At 40.4% G+C, this 21,717-nt stretch overlaps 1 protein-coding gene across 1 annotated transcript in view; it reads right to left on the bottom strand.

The window, feature by feature from the left end:
- Positions 1-20,425, bottom strand: part of PLD5 (phospholipase D family member 5) — a 473,171-nt gene extending 452,746 nt beyond the window's left edge. The window contains exon 1 of the mRNA XM_060088384.1: positions 20,237-20,425. Within this exon, the coding sequence (XP_059944367.1) occupies positions 20,237-20,425 (189 nt within the window). The remainder of the gene's footprint in view (positions 1-20,236) is intronic.
- Between the last annotated feature and the right edge of the window lie 1,292 nt (positions 20,426-21,717).

Raw genomic sequence — 21,717 nt, 5'->3', positions numbered from 1 at the left:
TATTTAATTTAAACTATGCACCAGAGCAGATGGACTTAACAGACATTTACAGAACATTCCATCAAACATTAGTAGATATACATTCTTCTCAAGTGCACACGTACATTCTCCAGGATAAATAATACTTTGGACTAAAAAACTAGTCTTAATAAACTTAAGACTGAAATATCAAGCATCTTTTCCAACCACAATGGTATGAAACTAGAAGTTGATTACAGGGAAAAAGTAGGAAAATTCACAAATATGTGAAGATTTTTGAAAGGCACTGAATAACCAAGGGGTCAAAGAAGAAATCAAAAAGGAAATAAGAGAACATGGTGGGTCCAGCAACTGGCAGGTATAACAGGTGGCATTCCCCATGGCCAGGTGCCTCAGCCACTGCCCACAGGGGCCTAATGTTCCTGGAGGTTCTAGGTGGAGTCCTGGGAGCTGAGGGGGACTGGCAGCCGCTGCTGAGCATGAACAATGGATAAGGCAAGAGCCCCTCAAGGTTTCTCATTTTTCTGTTTAAGATTGTTGCCATAGCCCTCTCAGTGAAATGGAAATGCACACAGGCATTGCAGAGGCAGTTGTTTTAAGTAGATCCCTGAGAGGCCAGCAAGATGGCAGAGTAGAAGGAGGTAAGCTAACTCCTTTTTACAAAAACACCAAATTAACAACTAACTGCTGAACAACCACAGACAAAAAAATTAATGCTGGAACCTACTAAAAAAAGATAACCTACACCCAAAGACAAAGAAGAAGCCATAACAACACAATAGGAAGGTTGCAATCAAGATAAAATCAAATCCCATACCCACTGGATGGGTGACCACAAACTGGAAAATAATTATACCACAGAAGCTCTCCAACAGGGGTGAAAGTCCTGAGCCCCACATCAGGCTTCTTAGTCTGGGGGTCTGGAAGCAGGAGGAGGAGCCCCCAGAGAATCTGGCTTTGAAGGCCAGTGGGGTTTGACTGCAGGAATTTCACAGGACTGGGGTAAACAGAAACTCCACTACTGGAGGGTGCACACAAGATCTAGTGCACAGTAGGACCCAGGGAGAAAACCAGTGACCTCATAAGAGACTGGGCCAGACATATATGCTAGTATTGGAGGGTCTCCGGCAGAGACGGGGGGGCTGCTACGGCTCACTATGGGGAAAAAGACAATGGCAGCTGCAGCTCTGATGAGTACTCATTAACATGAGCCCTCCTAGAAGCTACCAATTCCCCCCAAGACGTAGCCCCACCCAACAGCCTGTAGGCTCCACTATTGGGATGCTGCAGGCCAAACAACCAAAAGGGAGGGAACACACCCCCACCCACCAGCAGAAAGGCTGCTTAAAGTCTTCCTGAGCACAGCTCTGCCCACAAGAGGGACAACACGGAGCTCTACCCAGCAGTGGGCAGCTACCAGTCCCTCTCACGAGGAAGCCTGAAAAAGCCTCTTAGACAGCCTCATCCACCAGAGCACACACAGCAGAAGCAAGAAGAACAACAAGGCTGTAGCCTGCAGAACAGAAACCACTATCATAGAAATTTAGACAAGATGAGACAACAGAGGAATATGTCCCAGGTGAAGGAACAAGATAAAACCCCAGAAAAATAACTAAGTGAAGTGGAGATACGCAAACTACAGGAAAAAGAATTCAGAGTAATGATAGTGGAGATAATCCAAGATCTCAGAAAAAGAATGGAGGCACAGATTGAGAACATACAAGAAATGTTTAAGAAAGACCTGGGAGAAATAAAGAACAAACAGAGAGGAACAATAAACTACCTGAAATGAAAAATACAGTTTTTTTCTTCTACAGCTACAAGAAATCAATAGTAGAGTAACTGAGGCAGAAGAACAGATAACTGAGCTGGAAGACAGAATTGTGGAAATCACTGCCACAGAACACAATAAAGAAAAAAGAATGTAAAGAAATGAGGACAGTCTAAGAGACCTCTGGGACAACATTAAATGCACCAACATTCGCATTATAGGGGTCCCAGAAGGAGAAGACAGAGATAAAGGACCTGAGAAAATATTTGAAGAAATAATAGCAGAAAACTTCCCTAACACGGGAAAGGAACCAGTCACCCATGTCCAGGAGGCACAGAGAGTCCCAGGTAGGACAGACGAAAGGAGGAATATATCAAGACACATAGTAATCAAACTGACAAAAATTAAAGACACAGAAAGATTATTAAAAGCAACAAGGGAAAAGCAACAAATAACATAGAAGGGAACTGCCATAAGGTTATCAGTGATTTCTCAGCAGAAACTCTCCAGGCCATAAGGGAGTGGCATGATATATTTAAACCAATAAAAGGGAAGAAGCTACTACCAAGAATACTCTACACAATAAGGCCTTCATTCAGATTCAACAGAGAAATCAAAAGCTTTACAGACAAACAAAAGCTATGAAGATTCAGCACCACCAGGCCAGCTTTGCAACAAATACTAAAGGAACTTCTCTAATGGAAAAGGAAAGGCAACTAGAAACAAGAAAATTAAAAATGGGAAAGCTCACTGGTAAAGGTAAACATAAAGTAAATGTAGGAAACTGTCTGAACAAAAATATGATGTCAAAACAAGCAATTCTGAGAAGAAAAGAGCACAAAGGCAGGATATTGGAAATGCACTCAAAATTAAAAGACCAGCAACTTAGAACAATCTTTGATAGACTGCTATATCAAAAACTCTTGGTAACCACAAATCAAAAATCTAAAATAGATACACACATAAAAAAGGAAAAGAAATCCACAAACAATATTAAAGTTAGACATCAAATCACAAGAAAAGAAAACACAAGAGGAAGGGAAGATAAAAGACCTGCAAAAAAAATCCAAAACAATTAAGAAACTGGCAATAGGAATATACATATCAATAATTACCTTAAATGTAAATGGATTAAATGCTCCAACCAAAAGACACAGGCTGGTGGAATGGATATAAAATCAACACCCGTATATATTCTGTCTGCAAAAGACCCACTTCAGATCTAGGGACACATACAGACTGAAAGTGACAGGATGGAAAAAGGTATTCCATGCAAATGGAAATCAAAAGAAAGCTAGAATAGCAATACTCATATCATATAAAATAGACTTCAAAATAAAGACTGTTATAAGAAACAAAGAAGGACAGTATATAATGATCAAGGGATTAATCCAAGTAGAAGATATAGCAATTATAAATATGTATGCATGCAACAGAGGAGCACCACAATATATAAGGCAAATACTAACAGCCATAAAAGGAGAAATAAACAGTAACACAATAATAGTGGGGGACTTTAAAGCCCTACTTTCATCAATGGACAGATTATCCAGATAGAATATCAATAAGGAAACACAAGCTTTAAATGACACATTAGACTAGACAATGGATATGTATAGAGCATTCCATCCAAAAGCAGCAGTACACATATTCCTCTCAGGGGCACTTGGAACATTCACCAGGACTGACAATATGCTGGGCCACAAAGCAAGCCTTGGTAAATTTAAGAAAATTAAAATCATATCAAGCATCTTTTCCAACCACAACACTATGAGATTAGAAATAAATTACAGGGGAAAAAATGTAAAAAACACAAACACATGGAGGCTAAACAATATGTAATTAAGTAACCAACAGATCACTGAAGAAATCAAAGAGGAAATCAAAAAATACCTAGAGACAAATTACAATGAAAACACAAGGATCCAAAATGTATGGAATGCAGCAAAAGCAGTTCTAAGAGGGAAGTTTATAGCAATATAATCCTACATAGAGAAACAAGAAAACTCTCGAATAAACAATCTAACCTTACACCTAAAGGAACTAGAGAAAGAAGAACAAACAAAACCCAAAGTTAGTAGAAGGAAAGAAATCATAAAGATCAGAGCAGAAATAAATTAGATAGAAACAAAAAACAATAGCAAAGACCAATAAAATTAAAAGGTGCTTCTTTGAGAAGATAACTAATATTGATACACCTTTAGCCAGACTCATCAAGAAAAAGAGGGAGAGGACTCAAATCAATAAAATTAGAAATGAAAAAGGAGAAGTCACAACAGACACCACAGAAACACACAGGATCATAAGAAACTACTACAAGCAAATATATGCTGATAAAATGGACAAGTTGGAAGAAATGTACAAATTCATAGAAAGGTAAAACCTTCCAAGACTGAACCAGGAAGAAATAGGTAATATGAACAGACCAATCACAAGTAATGAAATTGTGATTAAAAATCTTCTAACAAATAAAAGTCCAGGACCAGATGGCTTCACAGGTGAATTCTTTTTTTTTTCTTTTCCCAGGAATATAGTATTTTATGAACACTATGGAGAAGTATTTTCCAAGACAAATATAAAAGACATAGTTCCTCTTTAGTGACTATAAAAGAAATCCATCATCTTAACTTCTGTATTTACAGTAAAAAAATTCTTTTAACTAAGTTTAAGAAATCTTTACTAAGAATCAAATATATGCCCAACATCACAGTAACCACAGGTGAATTCTATCAAACATTTAGAGAAGGGCTAACACCAATCCTTCTCAGCCACTTCCAAAAAACTGCAGAGGAAGGAACACTCCCAAATTCATTCTACGAGGCCACCTTCACCTTGATACCTAAACCAGACAAAGATACTACAGAAAAAGAAAATTACAGACCAGTATCACTAATGAACATAGTTGCAAAAGTCCTCAACAAAATACTAGCAAACAGAATCCAACAACACATTTAAAAGATCACACACTAGGAACAAGTGGGATTAATCCCAGGGATGCAAGGATTCTTCAATATATGCAAATCTATCAATCTGATACACCATATTAACAAACTGAAGAAGAAAAACCATATGATCATCTCAATAGATGCAGAAAAAGCTTTTGACAAAATTCAACACCCATTTATGATAAAAACTCTCCAGAAAGTGGGCACAGAGGGAACCTACCTCAACATAACAAAGGCCATATATGACAAACCCACAGCAAACATCGTTCTCAATGGTGAAAAACTGAAAGCAGTTCCTTTAAGATCAGGAACAAGGCAAGGATGTCCACTCTCACCACTATTATTCAACATAGTTTTGGAAGTCCTAGCCATGGCAATCAGAGAAGAAAAAGAAATAAAAAGAACACAAATTGGAAGAGAAGAAGTAAAACTGTCACTGTTTGCAGATGACATGATACTATACATAGATAATCCTAAAGATGCCACCAGAAAACTACTAGAGGTAATCAATGAATTTGGTAAAGTTGCACGATACAAAATTAATGCACAGAAATCTCTTGCATTCCTATACACTAATGATGAAAAATCTGAAAGAGAAATTAAGAAAACACTCCCATTTACCACTGCAACATAAAGAATAAAATACCTAGGAATAAATCTACCTAGGCAGACAAGAGGCCTGTATGCAGCAAACTATAAGACACTGCTGAAAGAAATTAAAGATGATACAAACAGATGGAGAGATATACCATGTTCTTGGATTGGAAGAATCAATATTGTGAAAATGACTATACTGCCCAAGGCAATGTACAGATTCAATGCAATCCCTATCAAATTACCAATGGCATTTTTTACCAAACTAGAAGAAGAAATCTTAAAATTTGTATGGGGACACAAAAGACACTGAATAGCCAAAGCAGTCTTGAGGGAAAAAAACAGAGCTGCAGGAATCAGACTCCCTGATTTCAGACTATACTACAAAGGTACAGTAATCGAGACAATATGCTACTGGCACAAAAACAGAAATATAGATCAATGTAATAGGATAGAAGGCCCAAAAATAAACTCAGGCACCTATGGCCAATTAATCTACAATAAAGGAGGCAAGACTATATAATTGAGGAAAAACAGACTCTTCAATAAATGATGCTGTGAAAACTGGACAGCCACATGTGAAAAAATGAAATTAGAACATTCTTTAACACCATACACAAAATAAACTCCAAATGGATTACAGATGGATTACAGATCTAAAAGTAACACCAGATACTATAAAACTCTTAAAGGAAAACATAGAACCCTCTTTGACATAAATCGCAGCAATATCTTCTTTAATCCACTTCCTAGAGTAATGGAAATAAAAACAAAAATAAACAAATGGAACCTAATTAAATGCAAAAGTGTTTTCAAAGCAAAGGAAACCACAGACAAAACGAAAGACAACCCACAGAACGGGAGAAAATATTCTGCAAAAGATGTGACTGATAGTGGATTAGTCTCCAGAATTTACAAACAGCTCATGTGGCTCAAAAAAAAGGAAAAAAAAACAACAAACAAAAAAAACAATAAAAAAATGGGCAGAAGACCTAAATAGGTATTTCTCCAAAGAAGACATACAGACGGCCAAGAGGCACATGAAAAGATGCTCAACATCACTAACTACTGGAGAAATGCAAATCAAAACTACAATGAGACATCACCAGTTAGAATGGCCATCATCCAAAAGTCTACAAACAATAAATGTTGAAGAGGTGTGGAGAAAAAGGAACCCTCCTACACTGTTGGTGGCAATGTAAATTGGTACAGCCACTATGAAGAACAGTATGGAGGTTCCTTAAAAAACTAAAAATAGAGCTACCATATGATCCAGCAATCCCACTCCTGGGCATATATCCAGAGAAAAAGATGGTTTAAAAGGATACATGCACCCCAATATTCATTGCAGTGCTGTTTACAATAGCCATCGAAAGATGAATGGATGAAGATGTGGTACATATACACAATGGAATATTACTCAGCTTTTAAAAAGAATGAAATAATGCCATCTGCAGCAACATGGACAGACTTGGAGATTATCATACTAAGTGAAGCAAGTCAGACAGAGAAAGACAAATATCATATGACATCGCTTATATGCAGGATCTAAAAAAAAATGATACAAATGAACTTATTTACAAAACAGAAATAGACTCACAGACTTAGAGAAGGAAGTTATGGTGACCAGGGAGGAAGGTTGGTGGGTGGGGAAGGATAGATTGGGAGTTCGGGATTGACATGTACTCACTACTTTTTTTTTTTTTTTTTTTTTTTTTTTGTGGTACGCGGGCCTCTCACTGTTGTGGCCTCTCCCATTGCGGAGCACAGGCTCCGGACGCACAGGCTCAGCGGCCATGGCTCACGGGCCTAGCCGCTCCGCGGCACGTGGGATCTTCCCAGACCGGGGCACGAACCCATGTCCCCTCCATCGGCAGGCGGATTCTCAACCACTGCGCCACCAGGGAAGCCCTCACTACTATATTTAAAATAGATAACCAACAAGGACCCACTGTGTAACACAGGGAACACTGCTCAGTATTCTGTAATAACCTAAATGGGAAAAGAATTTGAAAAAGAATAGATACATGTAAAACTGAATCACATTGCTATACACTTGAAACTAACACAACATTGTTAATCAACTATGCTCCAATATAAAATAATTTTTTTGAAAAAAGGAAATCAAACTATATTGAGACACATGAAAAGGAAATACAACATGTCAAAGCTTACGTGAAGCAGCAAAAGCAGTTTTAGAAGGAAGTTCATAACAGTAAATGTCTATATTAAGAAAGAAGAAAGATCTCAAATAAACAACCTAACTTTACTCCTCAAGGAACTAGACAAGGAACTGAATCCAAAGTTAATAGAAGAAAGGAGATAACAAATAACAGAATGGACACAAATGAAATAGACATTAAAAAGACAATAGAAACTAAGAGCTGGTTTTTTGAAAAGATAAACAAAATAGACAAACCTTTAGGCAGATTTACCAAGAAAAAAGGTAGAGAACTAAAATAAATAAAATTAGAATTGCTCTTTCTTCTAAGAGCAGGAACAGGAAGAAAAACAAGGATGGCCACCCTCAGCACTTTTATTCAAAATAGTATTGGAAGTCCTAGTCACAGCAATTAGGCAGAAAAAAGAAATAAAAGGCATCTAAATTGGAAAGGAAGAAATAAAATTGTCTCTATCTGCAGATGACATGATATCATATATAGAAAACTATAAGGACTCCACCAATAAACTGTTAGAAATAAACAAATACAGTTAAGTTGCAGGGTACAAAATCAACAAACAAAAATCTGTTGTTTATATACAGTAACAATGAGCTAACAGAAAGAGAAATTAAGAAAACAATCTCATTTATAATCACAGCCAAAAGAATAAAATACCTAGGAATAAATTTAACCAAGGAGGTGAAACACCTATACACTGAAAACTATAAGACACTGTTGAAAGAAATTGAAGAAGACACAAGTAAATGGGAAGCTATTCCATGCTCATAGATTGGAAGAGTTAACATTGTTAAAACGTCCACTCAACCCAAAGAAATCTACAGATTCAAAGCAATCCCTATCAGAATTCCAATAGCATTTTTCAAAGAGAAGAATCCTAAAATGCATGAGGAACCACAGAAGACCCCAAATAGCCAAAACAATTTGAGAAAGAGCACACTCCCTGATTTCAAACTATTTTACAAAGTTATACTAACCAAAACAGTATGGTGTTGGCATAAAAACAGACACATAGATCAACAGAACAGAATAGAGAGCCCAGAAATAAACCCATGCATATGTGGTCCATTAATTTAAGACAAAGAAGCCAAGACTGTACACCGGGGAAAGTACGGTCTCTTCCAATAAATGGTGTTAGGGAAACTGGCCAGCCACATGCAAAAGAATGAAACTGGACCACTATACACAAAAATAATTGAAAATGGATTAAAGATTTGAATGCAAGACCTGAAATCATAAAACTTCTAGAAGAAAACATAGGCTGTAAGTGCCACGACATCTGTCTTGGTGATAATGTTTTCGATTTGACATCAAAGGCAAAGGCATCAAAAGCAGAAATAAACAAGTGGGACTACATCAAACTAAAAAGCTTCTGCACAGCAAGGAAACCATCAACAAAATGAAAAAGTAACCTACCAAATGGGAGAAAATATCTGCAAATCATATGTCTGATAAAGAGTTAATAACCAAAGAATTCATACAACTCAACAGCAAAGAACAAACAACTCTTTAAAAAATGGGCAGAGTATCTGAATAGACATTTTTCCTAAGAAGACATAGAGATGGCCAACAGGTAAATGAAAATATGCTCAACATCACTAATCATCAGGGAAATGCAGATTAAAACCAGAATGGGATATCACCTAACACCTGTTAGAATGACTATAATAAAAAAGACAAATAACAAGTGCTAGTAAACATGGAGAAAAGGAAACACTACAGCACTATTGGTGGGAATATAAATTGGTACAGCCTCTATGGGAAACAGTATGCAAACTCCTCAAAAAATTAAAAATGCAACTACTGTATGATCTAGCAATCCCACTTCTGAGTATTTACCCAAAGGAAATGAAAACAGGATACTGAAGAGATATCTGCACTTCCATGATCACTGCAGCATTAATTCCAATACTCATGATGTGAAAAGAACCTAAGCATCCATAAGCAGATGAATGAATAAGATGCGATATACAAATATATAGAATATTATTCAGCCATGAGTAAAAAGGAAATCCTTTCATTTGCAACAATATGGAGGAACTTGAGGGAATTATGCTAAGTAAGGTAAGCCAGAGAAAGACAAATACTGCATGATATCACTTATATGTAAAATCTAAAAAAAAAAAAAACACTCAAACTCATATACTCAGAGAGTAGAAAAGTGGTTGCCAGGGCCTGCAGAATGGGGAAAATATGAAAAGGTTGGTAAAAGTGTAAACTTTCAGTTATAAGATGAATAAGGTCTGAAGATCAATATAAACATAGTGATTACCAATGATAACACTGTGATATAATTGAATTTTGCTTACAGAATAGAACTTAAATGTTCTCACACACACAAGAAAAAAAATAAATATATGAGGTGATGGATGTTTTCATTAACTCAATGGCAGGAAATCTTTAAATATCTTACAATTTTATTAGTCAATAATACCTCAATTAGGCTGAAAACAAAAACTGTCAAGGCCATAAAAAAATGAGGAAAACCTGAGAAACTATCACAGACCAGAGGCTGACTAAGGACACAGGACAACTAAATGCAATGTGTTATCTTAGATTGGATCTTAGAACAGAAAAAGGACATTAAAAACTGGTGAAATTCTAATGAAGTCTGGAGTTTGGAATTTAACACTAAGGGAAACTGAAACAGGGGTGAGGTATGTATAGGAAAAGTCTTTACTATCTCTACAACTTTTCCATAAATCTAAAGTTATTCCAAAATAAAAGTTTATTTTTCAAAAAAAAGATGTATTAGGAATCTTACAGGACAGGCTTTAAGCAACGTGTGCACAAGTCATGGATTGCAGCAAGAAGAACTTAGGGAATGAAAAAGTTTGGAAACAGACAAGTCAGGAAGTCATAGTAGAAGATTCTTAATAATCAAGAGTGGAAGGTCTTTAAAGGGATTTTGGCAGTTTTGACACATTCCCTGCTGTAGAGTATCTCACAGTCTCTGATCAAGTGCATTCAGCCAGAACAGGGCAGAGGCCAAATAATGAACCAGCAGATTTAGACATGGCAAAAAGTTAGACTAAATTATTTGTGAAAAATTTTTAAATTAATATTCTTCTTGACTAATAAAAACAAAGACATATAGAAATAAAAACTAAAAAAAAATAATTCATGTAAACAATAGCATTAGATATTGGAATAGGTCACTAAAGTGGCCCTAAAACTCTCACTTCCCAGGTCTTAAAAAAACTGGATAGAATCTCAAACAAACTACAGATGGTTTAGATACAGCCTTGTCTGTTATCTTCTCCAGCTGACATTTAATCACAACCCTTTTCAGGAGTTTCTCATGGAGCTTCTGGTGTTTCTTTCCACTAAACTCTTGTTGCATTTAACATCTTAGCATTTGTCTGTCAAGTAGCATAAGTAGTGTATGTCACCTCGTTCTTTCACTTGTGTATAAGTCCTGCCTCCCTAGCACATATTCATTCATTCATTGTTTCAACAGTCAAGTCAGTCAATATTGGATGTCTACCAGGCACTGTGCTGGGCATTAAGGGTACATTGTTATAAATAAGAAACCACTGTTGTCCTCAAGCTTTCCAATGAGGTCAAAAGATAGACAATCAGGCAATTTTTAAAAAACAGTGTATTAAGTGCTATAACAGATGCTTGCCCATGATGTTATGGGACCACATAAAAGGGGTATTTAACCAGACTTTAGGTTTAGGAGTGAAAACATTTAAGCTGAGTTCTGGAGAACTAGACCATATGCAACCTGATGTCAAAGGCCCAATCACAGACATTTGAATTTTCTCAAGCCTTAAGCTCAGCTCCTTGCAGAGAGCAGAAATTAGACTGTTTGTTAATTATGATCATAATAATATTGATAATATGGATCAAGACAATAACAATGGCTGTGTCCAAGATACAAAGATGAGTAAGGAAGAATTCCAACTCTCAAGGCATTTCTGGAATTTTCCCTGTTCCTCCTTGTACCCATCACGCCAATCACAATTCCTGGGACATGCTGGCACTCGATAAATATTTGCTGAATGGATGAGCTTTCTCAGACTCCCCACATCCAGTCAAGCACCAAGTCCCATGAACTCTTTTTTTTTTTTTTTTTTTTAATAAGGTTGTTTCATTCGTGTGTTTACTGGAGTAGCAGGTTTTTTTGGGGGGGGAGCATGTGGCACGGCTTGTGGGATCTCAGTTCCCCAACCAGGATTGAACCCAGGCCACAGTAGTGAAAGTACCAAATTCTAACCACTAGACCACCAAGGAACTCCCCCCGTGAACTCTCATTTCACAATATTTCTTACATCTGTTCCTCGATTTTTCTACTTTTCACCACACTCTTTTGTTACTTCCTATCCCTACCACTAAAAGAGAATTTACACTGGTCCCCCCAGCAAGCCAGGCTCTTCTTCCTCAACACTGCAAGCCACCAGCAGGTTTTCTGAAACCCAGACTTGCTAACTGAAGTGCCTACTGAAATACCTCCTGTTTGCTTATAGAATAAAGCTGAACATCATCAGCATTATTACAATTCAAATCCTCAAGTCCTCTGTGGTCTTGTCCTAATCTACTGCTGTGGGTGTTTTCACACTCAAAACTCACTTAAACAAACCCTGTCCTCTAGTCATACTTGTTCACCCACTGGTCTTCCAAACAGGCTTTTTGTTGACCAGATTCCACTCAAAAGCCTTGGTTCAGGCCAGTCCTATATCCAGCAGCTCTTCTTCCTAGGCTCCTAAGACCCAGTACAAAACTTAGCCTAGGGTGAAGCTTTCTTTGACCACCTTTGTGTATAGTGTGAAAGAGAAACCACATTTTTTTAATACAGATATACAACTGACTCAACACCATTTTTTTAAAAGACCATCTTTTTCCCAGTGCACTTCTGTGCCTGTCACTTTTGTCATAAATCAAGAACCTGTCAATAATAACATATACACAGGTCTGTTTCTGCACTTTCTGTTGATTGATCTATTCAATTATCCTTACACCAATACCACGTTGCTTTAATTAATCTAGATTTGCTATCTGGAAACAGTCGACTAAGTTGTTCTTCATCAAGATTGTCTTCTGTATTCTTGGCCTTTTGCATTTTCATACAAATTTTAGAATCACTTTTCAACATATACAAACTTGTTGGGATTTTAACTGGAATTGTATCTACTCTATAGATCAATCTGGGAGAAAATTAAAATGAAGTCTTATCAATCTCCTTAAGTATTTGATATTTTTATGTTAATGTAGATGGTAATAGTTTTTAGTTTTATTTTGAATTGTTTTTCATAATTTGATTTTGTATAGTAACTTTGTATCCAGTGGCTATGATAAATCCAGTGACATTATTAAGTGTTATCTGTAGTTTATTTTGTTCAGATGTACAAAATAATGTCATCTGCTAATGACAATTTTACTACTTCCTTTGAATTCTTACTCTTGCCTTACTGCATTGGTTATGACCTCCTGTACAATGGTGAACAGAAGTGATGATGATGGACATCTATGCCTCACTATCCAGGTAGATATTTTAAAATATTTCACCATTAACTATGATTCTTCTTAAAGAAACTCTTTATCAGAATAATGAAGTTTCCTTTTATTTCCAGTTTGTTGAGAATTTTATCATGCCTAAGTATAGAATTTCATCAAACACTTTTACTTCATTTATTGAGATATGGGTTTACTTTCATTCTGTTAATGTGATAAATTACATTGACTTTTGAATTTTATATCAACTTTGCATTACTGGAATAAATTTAACTTTGTTATAATATGTAATCAATATACGACAGGATTCATTACCTATTTCATCCTTGTCTAAACATGTCCTTTGAAGACAGGGTTTTACACTACTTTGCATTTTTCTGTATTATTCATAACAGTAATCATATTATAACTATATTTATAAAATTGTAAGCATCTTGAGAGAGGGCAAAGACTTGCTTTGGTCTTTGTATACTCTCTACTATTTGGAACACAGTATACATCACATAAAGGCTTGTTGAATGAAAGTTCTCATAATCTCCTAACAAAGTGTCTTTCACATAAAAGTCACTCTCAGTAAATATCTGTTGATGATGAGTGTGTTAGTGCTTTCTTTATTTCAGTGAGTTCCATCTTCTCAATTTAATTCCTCGTTATACCTGTAATAGCCCTAACAACTTATTGGCAGGAGCACAATTATAGCTGAATTCAGAAAAAGAATATGTTCACAAGTTTCACCATCTACTCTAGAGGATAAAAAACCATATTTATCACCCAATTGCCATGACATCCAGTCCCATGATACCCAGTCAGGTAGTCCAGCTTGGGCCCACTTCATATGTTAGGCATCAGTGAGATTTTCCAATGTACGTAAGTCTACCTGGGAAAGTTTGCCATGTTCTTCATTCTGCTTCATAAGCCCTGCTTAATAGCTTGATTTTTGATTTTAGAAACTGGGCTCTTTTGTCTCTGTTTCTGAGAAAAATTTAAACATACATTTTTGGTAAAAAGGTCTGTCTCTTCACAACCACTGTGTAGCATTTCAACTGTAACTCAACATTTATGTTGTACTCTCACAGCACAATTTATGTAGGTATGAATTTGAGACAATCAGTAACTTTAAATGTCCCCAACACATACACTTGAAGCAACATCTCTGGGTTGCTACTTTACCACAAATTCTACCTCTGCCTAACTATACCATCTACCAGTCAATTCAGTACAAGAACATAACATATTATAGTTACAGCCTTGTTCCAGAAATTCAAAAGATTCATCAGATTTCTTGATCTTTAGAGCCAGAACAGAAGAACTGGAAACTGTTACATAGGTTTAAACCTGAGACAGATACAGAAATCTGTGAGCAGAAGTGAAAACTTTCAGAGAAAGGAGCCAGGGGAAATAGGTAGTGGCTATTACATGGAAGAAGGGAAGAAAAAGGAATCTTAGGTTCAGTAGTCTTGAGCTTCTCAAGTTAAATATATTTAATATATCACTGACAGTGATTATGTTAAAATAACTCAATAAGCCATACCCAACAGAGTTCAAAGAAGTCAAAGTTTCTTCAAAACAAACTGAAGTGTCAACCTACAGTCCATTAGTAGAATAAATATATGCCACCTAAAGTAATGGCAAATACAATAATGGGCACAACACTGAGATGCATTAGAACACACTCAAGAGACATCTAGACTTTCATTTCTTGACGCATGGGTTAGAGAGGCAGAGAATTCTGCCTCAGCCTATTCTGTTTATCTAAAGTCACAGTAAATAATCCTGGTAAATGTTAATGTGCTTAAATGTTTGCCAGACTAAAATTATCCAGTCTGGCCAAAAATACATAAACATAAAAAAGGATATTTTCTCCTTGTTCATTTGTTTGTTTCGTTGGTTAGTTGGTTGATTTTTTTTTTTTTTTCTTTTTTTCTTTTTGCGGTATGTGGGCCTCTCACTGTTGTGGCCTCTCCCGTTGCGGAGCACAGGCTCCGGATGCGCAGGCCCAGCGGCACATGGGATCCTCCCAGACCGGGGCACGAACCCGTATCCCCTGCATCGGCAGGCGGACTCTTAACCACTGCGCCACCAGGGAGGCCCAGTTGGTTGATTTTTAATGATACATTTTAAAGATGCATTCCCTTAGGTTGAACTTTGTCTTTTGGTGCTTTACTGATCTGCTCTGTGGAGTATAATTACTTTCACGAACGTGCTCTGTGGGACATAAATAACATTACATAATATGAGCCTAGACCACGGTGACCAAGTTTGCTCCAATCCATTTATTCTTCTTTGCTCATCATGTGAATAATTTATTCCAGGAGGCAAGTGTGCACTTGGCATTTATCTACTATTCACTGGTAACATAAACTCTATTTAAGTTTGAAAATTCACAGTTAGACATTTTTTTTTAGTGAGGCAGTTACTAAACCAAGCAACACACTAGGGCTCACTACAAGTGTGAACATTAAGGATTCTGTCTTCTACTCTTTACAGTTTCTCTCTTCTGCTTTCCCTTTCCATTTTAAATAGGCTTTCTGAGCCACCATGCAGATAAATATCACCAGAGCAAAGCTGGGGAGGAAAGCAGAAGTTGGGGACGGGGCAAGGAGTTGGTCTCCACTAGCAAAGCCCACAGAGAGAGTGAGAACAAGAGTCAGCCTCAGAATGGCCAGGCAGGGAACCAACAGGGGCCCACTGGCCCAGGAAAGAAGCCCCCAGAAAATGGACCAGAAGCCAGGCAAAGAGGCAACTTAACAGGCCAGGAATGGTGAGCTGGCCTTGCTGACAAAAGGACCCATACACTTCTGGGTCCAGAACTATAATTCAGGCAGGCTGATCTCAAATATGAAATCTGGAAGCTCTTTGGGTGGAGGGTGCAGGCTCAGCCAGGCAACACCTGAGCAGCAATTATACCTATAGATATTGTGTGTTGAGTATTGAGCACGGGCCATATGCTGTGCTAAGAGCTTTATGTCTCATGGTCATCCTTATGAGCTAGTCATGGATGTTCTCTTTCTCCTTCTTTTGGGTCTTGGTTGAATGTACCTTCCTCACCCCCTTTCAAGAAAGCCTTGGCCAGGAAACTTTCTTTGGCCAACTATCATGAGTCAAATAGATGCACCACTTCTGGGTAGAAGTACTGAAAGGCGTTACATGATTCACCAGCTTCCCTCCAGCTGATTTGACAATCATGAAAACAAGTATCAGGATGGAGCTCCCAGCAGGCCAGGCAACTAAGATGTGGAAAATACCCTGCTGCTATGGATTGGATATCTGGATGCTTATGCCCCCCTCCACCCCAGCCGAATTCACGTGTTGAAACCCAATCCTCAATATGCTGGCATTTGGAGGCGGGGCCTTTGGGAGGTGATCAGGTAATAAGGCTGGAGTCCACATGAAAAAGATAGTCTTCAGAGAGCTCCCCCATCACCACCACCACCACCACCACCACGTGAGGACTCAGCAAAAAGATGGCTATCTATGAACCAGGAAGCAGGCCCTACCAGACACCAAATCTGCCTGTGCCTTGATCTTGGACTTCCCAACTTCCAGAACTGTGAGAAATAAATGTTTAAAATCCACCCAGTCTGTTATAGCAGATCAAACTAAGACACCTGCCAACATGCACAGGTGAGAAGAGTGAAGAAAAATTTCTTTTGTAGTACTTACTGAGCCCCTGCCATAAGGGGACTGTGCATCACTGGAGTATAGGCATGGACTGTCTCCATGAATCACCCAGTAAACCTGCAACTCCTTATGGAGGACTGTGAATGTACATCCTGGTGACTGTGGGTCCTTTGCCCAGGCCTATCTAACCAGAGCCCCACTCTTAACCACACTGTGGCAAAAGCTAACTGAACAAGCAGGAGAGAAAATAAGACATCCCCATCTCCATAAAGAGCATCAGGAACTTCTACACACACAACTGGCATCAGACCAAGTGGCTTAGCAGAGTAGTCACTGCAACTCTCTAACTTTGTGGAAAAAAAAAAAAAGTTAGTCAAGGCATATACCACCAAAGGACACCAGCCTAATGTTACACCCTCCCCTGGGATAGCCAAACTGTATTAAATGGTGACTCTCAAAGTGATCCAGCCCCAGGGAGGGCTGACAGAGCAGAGTGGGTTAGAGTTGAAAAAGTGGCCCCATGCTCCTCTTCTTTGCTAGATCATAACCTTCTCTTTTACATTATACCTAAAGTAAACATGGGATCCTACAGAGAATAAGACTTCCATTGTTTCCCAAACCTAATGCTTTCTAAAGCCATAGGCGTTATGAGGCAAACAGGAGGCAAAAGATTCTAAGAACCAAGACACTATTTGCAGCTAATAAGACAACATTCTACGCAGGGCCCAGAAATTTTACTTTTTCCTGAAATTTACAAGTAGAGCTCAAAATCTAGAATTCATGGTATAAACATAATTTCCTTGTATCTTCTAATCATGACTTAAGAATGGGAGAATTCCCTCACATACATTTATTTCTTAATGGGTATTCATCTTAAGTATCAACCAACCAACAACAGGAATCAAATTTAAAGATGGGTTGAATGTATTCCAATCCTTAATCATTCAATTTCTGTCATTTTTCTCTTGTCCAATCTGGGATTAGTCCTGTAGCCTTTAAACTAGAAAAGGAGAGGTAAACTATTCTCATTTTTAGCAAATTGAGTGGAAATATATTCTCTAGCTGTCACTTTACATTGTGTTATTGACTTTCAGATTAAGCAATGCCTCTGAAGTCTGGACAGAGTCCACACTCCGTTATTGGGATGACTGAATATGCGTACCATTTGAAGCCATAATTTATTTATGGCCTTAATACTGGATTGGCTTTTAAAGCTTGAGCAAAATAATAGGAGGCTGTTCTCATGCATATGATCTCCATTATAATTATTCATTTTTTAACATAATAAAAACGGCAGTCATCCATTTGATTAGACAGATCAAAGGGGTCAAACTACCATCTATCACCTTTGAATTTCACATGATACACTCATCCTAATCTCTGCAACATCTAAATCTGAAGGTGTCACATATGTTCAGAATGTTGTCTATCATAAAGTCAACATTACATTTTCATGCTTTGTGTGGCAATAACATACTGGGTTATATTTGTTATGGGTTTTTAGATTTCAAATATCTAATTAGAAATTAACATCAAACTACTTGAAACATCGTAGTGTAGACAACATAGGACAGATGAGCTTGAATGAATATAAAATTACACTGTTATGCTAATTTAATTTTTCATAGAACTTTCATAAATATTATTTCACTAAAATGTTTGTAGATGTTTCAAAGGGGCAAGAGAATATCCCAAAAAAAATTTCACTGGAAGCAAAGCCCCCTTTCTAACTGAAAGCAAGTGTACAGGAAAATATCAGAACAGAATACATGTTTCATGATATGTATTTGAGAAAGCAAACAAAACTGTTACTTTGATTTAAATAACAAAAGAGGTAATTTTTCAAAAAATAAGTACAAGGTTCTATTTTGGAGCATCTGAGTGAAGAAGAAAGCATAGATTCTTATGTGCAAACAACCAGATCTCACTTTCCTTCGTCTCTAAACCCTCAGCAGGCACTGAGCATCCTATACTCATCCACAAAGGTGAGGCTGCCGTGGCCCACCCTGTATGACTTAATACTTTCAGTGAAAATCTAAAAGCACACATTTAAGTATAATGTGTGCAATGTGCAATGTCTGTGACTCAAGGAGACATAGTCGTAAAAGGTGGCAGTATTGATTTTCAGTAAGAAAATAAAGGAACTAGACCGGCTAAAAGCACAAGCTGCAAATGAACACATATCAGAGTGACACTGAAATGAAGACATACTCTATCACCATCCTAAGGGTAGACCATTCTCCCTAGTACTAATAAAATGACATAAGGATCCAAATTACAGGAAGATGCTATTTGCCCCTCTTTAATAACCACAGGTTCCTTCGCTAATTCTGGAGCTTGCATTTTTAAACAGATACTGCTGCCTTTCAAACAACTTGCATCCTAGAAATCTCCTTCAGTTACTTCCATGGTCTTAAGGATCTGAGGCATCCATTTGATATTAGGAAATTGTCTCTACACACAAGACAGCATGCACCCCAATTCAAATCTTTAAACCTGCGCTTTCGGACTTGATCAGGCCCTAACAGAAAAGGCAAAGACCTTCCTTTCAGACTGGGTAAGAGAAATACTCCTTTGCCCTCTTCCTCCTGGGAAGCTAGTTGCTGCTGAAATGCCCAAGAGAAGAGAAGCGCGCGGAGTAGGGGGGGGGGGGGGGCGGGGGAGACGGGGGAGGGGTAGGTCCTTGCGGCGGTAGATGTGTGAGTTCCAGAAGTTCTTTCTATCATAATTGGTGATGTGACCCAAATACAAAGAAACCTCTACATTCCATTAACAGACTCAATTTGGATTATGCAGCTCCGCGGAAAGAAACGGCATTTTCTCTGTAGCCAGCTGTGCTGCCCTCGAGATAACTCTCTTAGTTTCATGTTAACATTTGGTTAAGGAGATGCTGATGGGTCAGATTTGACACTGTGAATCCACTAAACGCCGTTTTACAGGGACTTTTTCTCTCCTTAATGGCGAGCCCTAGGGGCTCGGCCCCAGCGCCAATAACGTTTCCGGCGAAACACGCACTCTTTGGGAGAGGGGGGTCCCCGATCGCCAGCCCCCACCCTCCAGCGGCGAGTCCCGGGAGCAGGGAGATCTGCTCTTCCTTTCTCTGTTTCTCCTTGCAATGTGCAAACCCCTCCCTAGCGGGGCGCAAGTCGAGAGGACCGCCACCTGCTCATCCCAGAGGATACGCTGCAGAAAACTCGAATGGATCGTGCGCGGACACAGGCTGGATGCCAGCGGCGACAACTTTACGGATTTGTTAATGTTAGTTCTGGACCGGGTAAAATAGCCCCAAAGACGCGAGCAAACGCCCCTCTAAAGGCCACTACCTTGCAACGCCGGCTCCTTGGAGCCACGCTGGGGCAGTTCCCCTTTTTGCTCACAAACGCACTGCGAACGACCCCCCCGCACTGGAAGCCCGGAGAGGTCGAGGTGTGCGCGGCCAGGCAGTGCGGAAGGGAACAACCCCGCCCCGCCCCTCCCCTCCCCTCCCCTCCCCTCCCCTCCCCTCCCCTCCCCTCTCCTCCCCGCAGCCCGCTCCTTCCCGGCAGGAAAGTGCTGGAGAGGCCCCGGGCGGGCGCAGGACCCGGACACCCCGGCCCCAAGCCGGGTCGCCGGCGGGGTCCCCGCGCCCGGCCCCGGGGCGCGCGTGTGGCAGGTGCAGGGCCGCGGTCGGGGGAGCGAGCCGCGCTTACGTGCTCCAGCTTGTCTTTCCTCCGGAGCCAGACGCTGGCGCTGTAGTCCTGCTGCTTGACGCTGCTGTAGAAGTTCGCGCCCACTCGGGTCAGGCTCGGCGAGGGCTCCTTGGGGCGGCTTTTCAGCCTCATCTGCTCAAAGCCCTCGTGGGGGGAGGCCGAGAGCCACTCGTGCTGCCGGATCTCCATCCTGACATGACCAGGCGGCGGCCGGCGCGCAGCGAGCTCGGGATGGGCGTGCGAGAAGCCGGCCGGGGCTGAGGGAGGAGCGAGCGGGCGCGGGCAGGGCGCGGGGAGCCGAGCGCGGGCAGGGCGGGGTGAAGCTGGCGGGGAGGGAGGGGGAGGAGAAGGAAAGGAGGGGAGGAGGGAGAGGAGAAAGATGGGGCAGGAGGGAGGCCGCGAGCTAGGGTTAGGCGCGAGGTGCGGGCGGCTGCGGTCCCGGGCGGGCGCTCAGCATGCCAGCCCCCGGCTGAGTGCGGCGGGAGGGGGCGGGGGCGGGGGAGGGGACGGCGGGAGGGGGGAGGGGCTGCGCGCGCCTGCAGGTTGGCGCAGTGAGGAGGCAGAGGGCTGCGAATTCGCCCGCCGCCCCTCCCCACGCGTCTAGGCCAGCGGCGGCCGGGCGGCGGACCTGCCTTCCGCAGCCTTCCCTCAGCCGGGCTCCGAGTCTTCCCCTCGCATTTTTACTTGAAAGCGAAGAGCAGCTGGAGAAGTCGGCGCTGTCTCCGCGCCCCCTCCCTCCTTGGCATCACCCCGCCTTTCCCCCACTCGCCGCCCCCGACCTCTGCCTCCCCTCTTTCTCAAAGTTCAGTAACTTCCAGCCTCAGGAGCCCATTTGTCCCACCCTGGGGGAATCCGAACAGAGGGTGTCCAGCAACCCCAGAAAATGGCCCCAAGGACGAGTGTCTTCTTGAGCCTGGCACGCTTTCCTTTGGAGGGTGTAGTGATGCAGACCCTCCCGGTGCGGTAGCCCAGCGGCGGAGCGTAGCTCCCAGCAGCCTTGCCCCTCGGCTCCTGGGAGGGCGATTCCGGACCCCTTCTGCAAATACTCCGCCTCCACTCCGTTCTGAAGGCTCTGGGGCCCGAGAGCCGTGCGGTTCTCTTCTTGGTTCGGGGCTCCCAGGGCCAGGTTTTACATCCCCAAAGCTTTTTACCCGGGCTTTCCCTCCCAGGCCCAGACTTAAGACAGGCTGCCTCGACGATTTTTTAGAAATAAGGCGGCATATTAATAATTAAATCTTAAATCTCTATCTTTTTCTATTTTTGAAATCAACGTTTTTCAAAGCATTCTTTGGTTTTCCAAAAAGCTGAATAACAACTAGTGTTAAGGATTTCTCAGGTCCATTTAAAAGCTTGTTAAATGTTTGAAAGCTAGTGAAGTGTAATGGAGTGTTTAAAGGGAGCCACAGATGGTAAACTGAACTCTCTAGCCCTTGGCAGAACTGTTCCCCAGAACTGTCCACCTTGCATTATAGTTTCAAAGA

Source organism: Mesoplodon densirostris, chromosome 2, assembly GCF_025265405.1.
Source record: "Mesoplodon densirostris isolate mMesDen1 chromosome 2, mMesDen1 primary haplotype, whole genome shotgun sequence".
Classification (NCBI taxonomy): Eukaryota; Metazoa; Chordata; class Mammalia; order Artiodactyla; family Ziphiidae; genus Mesoplodon; species Mesoplodon densirostris.
Note: the sequence above shows the minus strand (reverse complement) of the source record. Positions and strands in the feature narration are given on the sequence as shown.